General features: G+C 40.1%; 1 protein-coding gene across 3 annotated transcripts; it reads right to left on the reverse strand.

Moving 5' to 3' along the window:
• Positions 1-1,284: 1,284 nt before the first annotated feature.
• On the reverse strand, positions 1,285-4,694 carry LOC143860496 (uncharacterized). Of its 3 annotated transcripts, XM_077371174.1 has the most exons (4): positions 4,414-4,694; positions 4,266-4,305; positions 2,874-4,078; positions 1,285-1,915 (listed from the first exon to the last, which is right to left on the reverse strand). In XM_077371174.1, exon 3 carries the CDS (start codon positions 3,728-3,730, stop codon positions 2,879-2,881), a length of 852 nt encoding a protein of 283 aa, XP_077227289.1. In that variant the 5' UTR covers positions 3,731-4,078; positions 4,266-4,305; positions 4,414-4,694; the 3' UTR covers positions 1,285-1,915; positions 2,874-2,878. The 3 variants fall into 3 exon arrangements, with proteins under 3 accessions (XP_077227289.1, XP_077227290.1, XP_077227291.1); XM_077371175.1 differs by having other exon boundaries at positions 2,874-4,305; XM_077371176.1 differs by lacking the exon at positions 4,414-4,694 and having other exon boundaries at positions 4,266-4,404.
• Positions 4,695-9,472: the final 4,778 nt, after the last annotated feature.

The raw sequence follows: 9,472 nt of genomic DNA on the forward strand, positions 1-9,472 counted from the left end.
GAGCCGAACCCGAGCCCAAAAATTAGGATTGCCAAGTGAACTTGAGCTTTGTATAGTTCGGCTCGGAAAAGCTCGCGAGCTTTTTAGGCTCGGTTCATAAACGAGCCGAGCCGAGCTTTAAAGCTTGGATTATGTTTGTTTTTTATATATAAAATAAAAGAATGTGAGTTGTTTATCACAGATGAAAGTTTAGCTGAGTGGTTAAGGCATTGGATTTAGAGGGGGCTTGATTTCAAATCCCACACGAGCCGAGCCGAACACGAGCCTTCATAAAAACTAAACGAGCCGAGCCAGAACACCCCAGAGCTCGGCTCGGCTCATTTGCTGGCCTATCCCCAAGTGGTGGCGGGCGGGGTGGGAGAATGAGAGAGATTTGAAGGGCACGAATGAGATGAATGTGAGAAGTGGCTAGAAAAATCATTTAAAAAAAAAAGAAAAAAATCGATCCTATCTTGAGGTCCTATGCTCAAGATCTCTCCTCTCTCCCTTTTTTGGGCTTTCGCCCCTACTGCAATATATTTTGTAAGGCGATGATAAATTCGCACCCCCTGTAGACGTCAAAGTCTGCCACATCAATACACGTTAAAGTGGTGGGAATTATCCAACAGGGGGTGCGAATTTATCATCTCCTTGTCTCAGTCACTAAAAAGTAAAAACACTTTAACGGCAGAAGAGACAAAATTTAAAAAAAAAAGGTAAAGAGAAAGAAAGAAAAAACAAAAGTAGTAAAAGGGGTAAAATGGAGGGCACAGAATTTGTCATCTCCAAGACCTCCCTATTATCTCTATCTTCTTCAGAAGAAATTTTCCTTTTTCTTCTTCTTGAGAAGAAATTTACAGGTGGACACTCGGAAAAAACCAGCGAGTAAAGTAAAAAAAGCAATCATTTTACAAAAAGTAGAAATATCATTTCCAGATTATCTATCCCATCGAGCCGCCCTCACTAGTGCACCAAATTTCTTAAACTTTTTTTAGAATACCCTTGGACTTTTTATAAAGCCAACTGATATTGGCACTACCATGTTTTGATAATTGCACTAACACATCTAGTCTTTTATTATTTAAACAGCGGTCAAAGGTTATTACAGTTCTCAAAATGCTATTCTAAGCCGATAAAAATAAAATAAAAGACAGGCGGAGTTTGGGCAATTATTAAAAGATGGTAGTGCCAATATCAGTCGCCTCTATAAGATGATAAACATTTGAATGTTTTTTTGTTTTATTTCCGAAGATCAGTGATAAAAGTTAATTATTGGAAAAGAAGGAATTTTTAAGAATTTATTGCTTTTTTTTTTCTAAAATGGAGGAGATTTATTAATGAGAATAAGTTCACAATTGAACATTCAAAAAAAAAAAACAAAAAAAGCTCACAAATGAGGGAGTTCGTAGAGCAAGGAGAAGAAACAAAAAACAATCACAATGAAAACAAAGATAATCAAGGAGGCAAGAAGTCGAAAATCTTCAACGCAGTGCGATCGACACCTGCTCGAACGAGCTAATCTGCCTCCCTATTTGCCGATCTCCGGGCATGTGAAATCAAAAGGAGGGGCCTTCCACAATTTCTAAAATCTCATCTAGAATCTTATAGAAGCTCAAAAGGGGGAGTGTGTACGTGCCATCAAGTCATCTGATAACATTAAGAGAGTCACCCTCCACAATAATATTATCCAAGCCTTCTCTAGCAATCAGTCTAAAATCTCATTAAGATTCTTAGAGAAGCTCCAAAGAGGGGGAGTGTGCGTGGCATCAAGTCATCTGATAACGTTAAGAGAGTCACCCTCCACAGTAATATTATCCAAGCCTTCTCTAGCAATCATTCTAATGCCATGAGAACAACCTTCACTTCCGCTTCGTTAGAGCCCTTGATTCCAATAGGGCCCCAGAAAATGCCTACTTGGTATTTCCAATGGGGTCGGCTGTAGGTTGCCCAAAAAAGTATTAAAGATAAATGTCAATTATTGAAAAAGAAAGCTTTAACATAAAAGAAAGTAACTTGAATCATCTTGTCTTTTCTAGAGTCTCTAAATTGTAGAAATAAAAAAAGGCAACTGATATCCACACTACCATATTTTGATAATTGCAATAGCTCATCTTGTCTTTTCTAATCAAATTGGCTTTCTCAGAGCTTTTTGGGAATTGCAATATCATAGCCTAAAAAGATTTTCTTGGGAACAGAAATGTTTTTTCCTGCACAACTCAAACGGGCCTTGGGGTGGTCAATAGACGGATTCGTACATTCTAAAAGCTAATGATCAGGGCTTGGGCATAACAGCTACATCTGAAGCATGTCCATTGGATCCATATCCTAAGGTCCGAAATTATTTAGGACCGTGACCCGGGCATCGTCACAAAATCTGTGATACAATGTTAATAGGACCTAAAACCCTTGGATGGACGGTCAGACTCAAAATAGATCAGACTGAGAAAGTAGATTATGAAAAAGTAGCCAATAAAAGATCAAAAATCAAGAGAGGTCCTATTAAGAGTGTTGTATGGGATTTAAGGGGTAAAAATTGCAAGAAAAAGGAGTGGAAATATCATTTATCAATCGGATTTGTCTTACAGACTTGTCGTGTTATCCACCCATGGCTCCTGCAAATTAGGTTATTTTCATAGAATATATATGATACAATGAAGCCCTCGATCAAATAAACCAAAAATAAATACACAAAAAATTACATTTTTATAAACTTGTTTAATTTTCAAACCAACATCTCCCCAACCAGGAATATCAATTTCAAGAAGATGAATGAGAGTTTTTCAATCTTACCCTTCCCAAAAGCATAGACAAAAATCAATATCATCCTACAATATACGATTCAAAAGAAAAGAAAAGAAATTAAAGAAGAAGAAGAAGAAGAAGATACAAATTACCTGGTTTAGAAGATATCAAGGATTTCCAAGATGAACCCATTGCAGAGAGGGCAATTTCCTCTACTCACCCACAATTCCCTCGAACACAATCTGCAAAATGTATGTCCACATGGTATGAACGCAGCTCCCTTATGCCGAACCATACAAACACAACACGCAAACATCTCCCCTCCTTCCTCCTCTTCTTCTTGCCGCTCCCCCTCCTCCTCTCTCTCCATCGCCACCGCCAATGGCACCGAACTATGACGGTCCGTCTGCTCCAGCAACGTCATCAACGAAACCCTAATCGGCTCCACCGCCGGAATTTCGCCCTCCACCTCCTCCTCCGCCACCGCCGGAGCATCTCCGGTGACCGGAACAGCCTCACCGGTTCCAGATTCAGGCATCTCGGGCGCCGGAAGGACGTTCTCCGGCGGGAGAACAGTGATTTCAGAAGGAGATCTGGAAGAACGGATGGAATTTATTAAATTTTCTGAGGATAGTGATCTTGGAAGGGGATCTGAGATAGGATGAGGAGTGGTGAAAGCCGCGCTTGTTCTTCGGAGTCCGATGCGATCTTTGAATGATTTCCAACAAATCTTGTTGTTGTTGTTGTTGCTGTTGCTGCTGCTGTTATTGCTACTGCTACCGATGAGGCCTCTGTAATTTCCACTTGATTCTTCTTCTTTGATGATATCGTGGAGAGTGCGAGTAGCTGAGGAGATATCTCGTTTTTCACAGGCTAGAACGGAACCTAGGGTTTGAGATTCTTGTTTTTCCCTCTCGTCTTCGTCTCGGACTTTGAGGAGATCTCCGAGATTGGATGAATCCAGCACCGCCATTTGATCGGACAAAGTCATCCTCCGTCTACCGTCCATTTTTCTCCTCCGGCGATCGAGAAATTCAAAGGTTTTCCACAAAGTTTCCTCAAAGAATCCGCGAAATCTGATATTTTTTTCTCCTAAGAGTCTGAGTCTTTGAAAATATAGCCTTCTGAATCGAAGAAGAGAAGGATCTCTCAAAAGGATTTCACGGATCGGAACCTTCCTCCGGAGATCGAGAAATTCGAAGATCTCTACAAACTTTCCTCAAAGAATCCACAAAATTGATTTTTTTTTTCTAAGAACCGAGTCTTTTAAAATATCACCTTAAGGATTTCACGGATCGGAACCTCGTGTACTGGTGATCAAATGCATGTAGCTCTTGCATCATGAAAAAACTCAAATCTGAGAAACAAGATCCACAAAAAGAAGCTCGAGATCAAGAATCCAAACTTTTTAAAGAAATCGAGAATTTAGCAACCGTAAAACCTAAGATCTAGTAAAAATGGAGATCGGAAACCAAAAAAATCGCTCTTCAAATCAGAGAGATAATGTTTCTTTCTAGATTCAAAGCCAAATACGCATCGGATACCTTTCCGCTAGATTGAGAAACGTCGATCACGCTCTGTTATCTGTCAAAAAAAAGTCCGCCATTAAAGACAGTAGACATTTGCAGAGACCTTGTCAGAAAAGAGAGAGAGAGAGAGAGAGAGAGAGAGAGAGAGAGGAAAAATACGAACCAAAAGCAAGCCACAAAATCCCTGTGTGGCTTGAAACGGACGTAAACTATCGCTTTCCCTTTCTCTCTCTCTCTCTCTCTCCTTTTTTTTAATCCCTGTCTTTCTCTTCTTCTCATTCAAAAAAATGAGATTTTTCAGGCCATGAAAACGGAGAAGAGAAGGGAGAGAGATATTTGCGAGATTTGGAAACGATTTTCCTTTCCCGAACGAGTTTTCTGGAAACATCAGTCTCCGTTTCTCATTTTAAAAGAAAGCCATTAGACTCCGTCTTCGTCGAACGGTAACCAGCGGTTTTTAACTAATCGGTCGGAACGAAACGTGAAAGTACGTTAATGTCCTTGCGTAGATATGTGATCATGAGGGTAATTTAGTCATTTGGGAGAATGGATGGATAGCGTTTGGTGAGGGGCGGGGGCGTTGAGAAATTGACGACGGGGTTTTGGTGGTCCCCACTACTCTGTCTTAATTATTGAACTTCACTTACACTACGTCATTAAAAATATATTGACGAAAATGCCCCTTTAAATGATCTGACGATCAATCTTTGCTTATCCTAAGTGAGAATATTAATCATGACCGTTGGTTTTGTACACATCATCATGCAACCCTACGCCGAGCTGATATCTTGTCGGTACAATGATGAAGGAAAAGAATCAACGGTTTAGCTTTTCTCGATACAAGCCTCAAACAAGGCTGGAGAGATCAAGCGGCTAGGATCATCAGATCGAGATTAGATCAAACGGTTAACGATCAGGTCTTGCGGTTGCTGATCAGATCAAAGGATCTAATCACGCCATGTCATACACGTGGGACCCAAATAGTGGCTGTTATCGAAGAGCCCTTTCTAGCATTGTTCTTTCAAAAAACAAAAGGGAGATGATATTTTCACTCCTCTGCAGTACGCATTCGCCCCTTTACAGCGTGAACAGTGTGCAACTTTAACTCTTTTTTATGTCAAATCACATTAAAAGGGGGTGAATGCGTACTGCAGAGGGGTGAAAATATCATTTCCCAAAAAACAAAGGTCAAGTAAAAGTACTGGTGGGGACCATTTTTCAATTTAGGAATTTCATGGCAAAAGTAACAAGTACAAGTCGTCCGATGGGGGTGGGGCATGACCATCTATGTTCAAGTGGTCCCAAAATTTTCACCACTACATCTTGTCAGCCAAGTGTCATAAATCTTCTCCATTGGGACGGGCTTTTAACTTTTCCTAACGGGTATTCAACTGGACATATTACACAAAGGTGCAACTCTATTGATTTGGTGGGCCAGTTAGGTGGTGGCCCACATAGGTAAAAAAAAATTTGTTGGAATTTTTTCCCTAAAAAATAATTTCTAAATTGTATGGTAAAATTATTTTTATAGAAAAGTTTTTTCTTAAGCCAGGACGGCTTCGAGATTTTGCTTGGCTTTTGAGTGCCACATCAGCAAAACTCTTTGTTTGGTTGCCAATATTTTATTGAAAACGCGTGAGGCTACCACAGATGTCTCCGTCTATCCCTACCTTATGAAATCCAAACCAAACCTCACAGAAGGGTAGAATTTTGGTTGGATCTCTCTCTCTCTCTCTCTATCAATAATGACACCCCGTACGATTACTCTACGAGGTTGACAACCAAACAGCAGCTACTATTATTCATGAACATTGTGCGATGAGATTTCTATTCTACCTTATCACTGTCGAGTACTTATTCCACTACTCTACTACTCTACGGGTCTATGCCGTGCAACCAAACAGATAAATAAAAAATCTCCCCCATTTTTTTTTATGAGAAACTCAACCCTACTAAACCCTGAAATAAGAATACAAGCACATTTATGTTAGTTTTGAAGAACCCACGAGCAGTAATTGGGAGGAGATATTAATTTCACAGTAAAAAATTGGTTTTTTAAAGAGCTACTAGGGAAACATAGTTATGTTAAAAAGAGCTCTTTCACCTTCATTTATGTCTGTCTCCCATTTCATAATCGGGTGCCCCACCAGTACATAATTTGTGTAAGGGATCTTCTCTCATCCTTTGATCGAGTAAAATGCCCATCACCCATAAGAACATTAGAAATAAGGATGCTAAACTCAAGGACGCCCTTGCGAAGATCGGACGAAAGGGCGCCACCATTGGTTGCATTGCATGTCACCGAAGTGCATCTATGACTAGCCAAAAACAGCTTCTGGTAATATCACTAGCCATATAATTAGGAGGAAAAATACCCATGACACAAAACAGGCTACTGGTATTTACACTATCGTGATTTAATAATTGTACTTTTCTTTTTTAACTAGTGGAACACCCGTGCGATGCACGGGGCTACCAAAAAAGAGTACTTTTCGACGTAAAAATGGCCACCTCAGATGAATTATTATATAAAGATAAAGGGAATGACATAAAATACATCTACATAAATCTAATTTGGAAAGGGCAGTGATAAATCGACCCCCAATAGGGCAGTGCTGAGAGAGAGAGAGAGAGAGAGAGAGAGAGAGAGAGAGAGAGGGGGGGGGGAGGGGGGGGGGAGGGGGGGGGGGGGGGGGGGTTCGATTTATCACTGCCCTTTGGAAAATATTGAATAAGCAGATCCTATTTAAGTAGAGCATGAATTAGTATTTGACCCAGACATGTTCAACCATTTATTATAAAACGACAGAGGGAAGATTAGTGAAGGAAAGAAATGGTAGGTAGGAGAGTAAAACAAAGGCATTGCTTCAGCTTCTTTTAGATAAAGTGATATACAATGGCAATGGACAATAACAAAAGGGAAATGATATCTGCGCCAAGTGTTTTGATAAACATGCGCTCCACTTGTTTGTCGTCTAGCATTTAAAGGGTTTTAAGCGCTTTTTGAGAACCGTAATATCCTCTCACATCCCTTTAAATACTACACGACAAACAAGTGGAGCGCATGTTTATCAAAACACTTGGCGCAGATATCATTTCCCTAACAAAACAGTGGAACATGTGCTCAAGAATAAGTGATGAGAATATGCCGAACTGGTAATGAACTGTCTCTACTTGCTCTTCCTTTAAAAGGTATGGTTGTTTGGACGTCTAACCATCAATAATTCAATCTTAGAATCAATCTTAACTATTGATACCTTCTTTTCCTAAGTATTTTAGACTGGAAAAAGTACACATCTCTCTCTCTCTCTCTCTCTCTCTCTCTCAATAATGGCATTCCATCTTTACACATGTTAAAGGAAAACAGTGATCAAGTCATAAGCATGTGATTTTAACATACTCGATCTTGGGATGATTCTGATCCTCTACAAAACAAAGAACCCGAAGTGTGGTCTTCTACTCTCTTCACAAAGAATTTAGTCTACTTATTACCTCAAGTAAGCACATCTACCTTATTGGGCTTACATCGGACCCACACATATACTAGTAACTCATTACCGTATTGCTTCCAACATGAACACATGTGACTAAGTTGTTCCCAGCTCATCACTAACCGTTTATGAGTCGATCTAGATTGGTTTTTACTATAATCAAATATCTCTACAATCTAGTTTTTATAGAAGCCAAAATATGTGTTATGCAAGTCCATTAAAAATCTTACAAACACTTCCAAAGAGGAACCCGTTCTGAAAATAAAGAAGTGATTTAGACAGTTGATTTAGTTATTTTTAAAATTTCTGGCATTTGCTAGTGATTCAAGCCCATCACCTCCCCTGTTTTCTTATGCATATATGGATAGAGGAGGATCCATATTTTTTTTCACGAAACAGAATTCAGTTTTGCTACCAATCAATAGCCAATCAGAAATTGGGTAAATAAACTAGAATTCAGTTGTAAAGATAAGGACTGTGGATATCTTTTCACTGCATATGCGGGTAATATCATTTCCATGTGCATATAAAGAGATTTGCTAGGCAATTTCGCAACAGCCAACTCAGATTAATTAAATGAATAAGACAAAGTGATGTAGGGTTGGAAAGAAAATTAGAAGAAGAAAAAGAAGAAAGACGAATTATAATTAATGAAGGTTGGTGCCTATCAGCAATCCAACGATTTCAGAAATAGCACACCATCGACACCGAACCTAATGGCCCCACTAGTTGTTCCATATTTTGATGGGTATGACGATCTATATTTTCATGGTTTCACTCCATATAGCTATTAGAAGGATGTGTGTCTAGAATGGATCAAGGCTCTTGATGCATACCATAAGTACTATAGTTATGATAATCAGATCACCATTCGCCGTGTTAAGGATACAGTGTACGGCGAAGCTAAGTCGTAATGGAGATTTTTTGTGCTAGAGCGCAAGTACTCAGGCAAGCCTCCATTCAGTCTATGGGAGGATGTCCGTTATGATTTTCTGAGAGCTTATGCACCAGTGCCTGTTTATCGCTATGAGGTGAGGTTGGTACGCGAGGAGGCAGCACACCGTGAACAAGAAACCGCAGCCCGCCGTGAGAGCAAAGCTATAGCCCGTCGTGCACTAGAAGCCAAAATTGCAGCAACCACCAGATATCAAGAGCGTCGTATGCGTGAGCCAGATTTGCAGAGTCACTTCACTACTTCTTCCCAGTACCACTTGTTGATGATATTATTAAGGAACAAGATCCTAGTGTTGATGAGATCATTATAGTTGAGTCCTTGATTATGTCAGATACTGAGTTAGAGATGTCCAATTTAGAGCCAGAGAGTCCAGTGATTGCTGAGGCCGACGTCGACGAGCATGACGATTCAGAGATTTTCCTAGCACCATTTGATGAGCATCCAGATAGACAGCTTCACACTTCCGCGACAAATATTGTGGCAGGCCCACGTGAGGCTGGTCCACTGACTGAGTTGCCCGAGCATCATCTTGAGTCACAGTCGAGTGACCTGACTTTTGAGCCATTACCTGAGACGGATGATCGAGATTGTATTACGGAGGATTGCCCTATCTTTGAGTCGATTGAGCAGATTATCGGGCTTTGTGTTAACACAGAGGAACATCGTGGCAATGTTGAGTCTCTCATGGATATTCTAACCGAGGATTTTACCACACTGGTCGACAGCATTGAGCCAGATACGCCCCTTTCAGATGATTGTATTGATGATTCCATTGA

This window comes from Tasmannia lanceolata, unplaced genomic scaffold (assembly GCF_043159265.1).
Source record: "Tasmannia lanceolata isolate RefF3 unplaced genomic scaffold, GAP_Taslan_0.1 ptg000037l, whole genome shotgun sequence".
Taxonomy (NCBI): domain Eukaryota; kingdom Viridiplantae; phylum Streptophyta; class Magnoliopsida; order Canellales; family Winteraceae; genus Tasmannia; species Tasmannia lanceolata.

Excerpts from the sequence above, each read along its gene's own strand:
- LOC143860496 (XM_077371174.1), bottom strand. The coding sequence starts at position 3,730 with ATGGACGGTAGACGGAGGATGACTTTGTCCGATCAAATGGCGGTGCTG.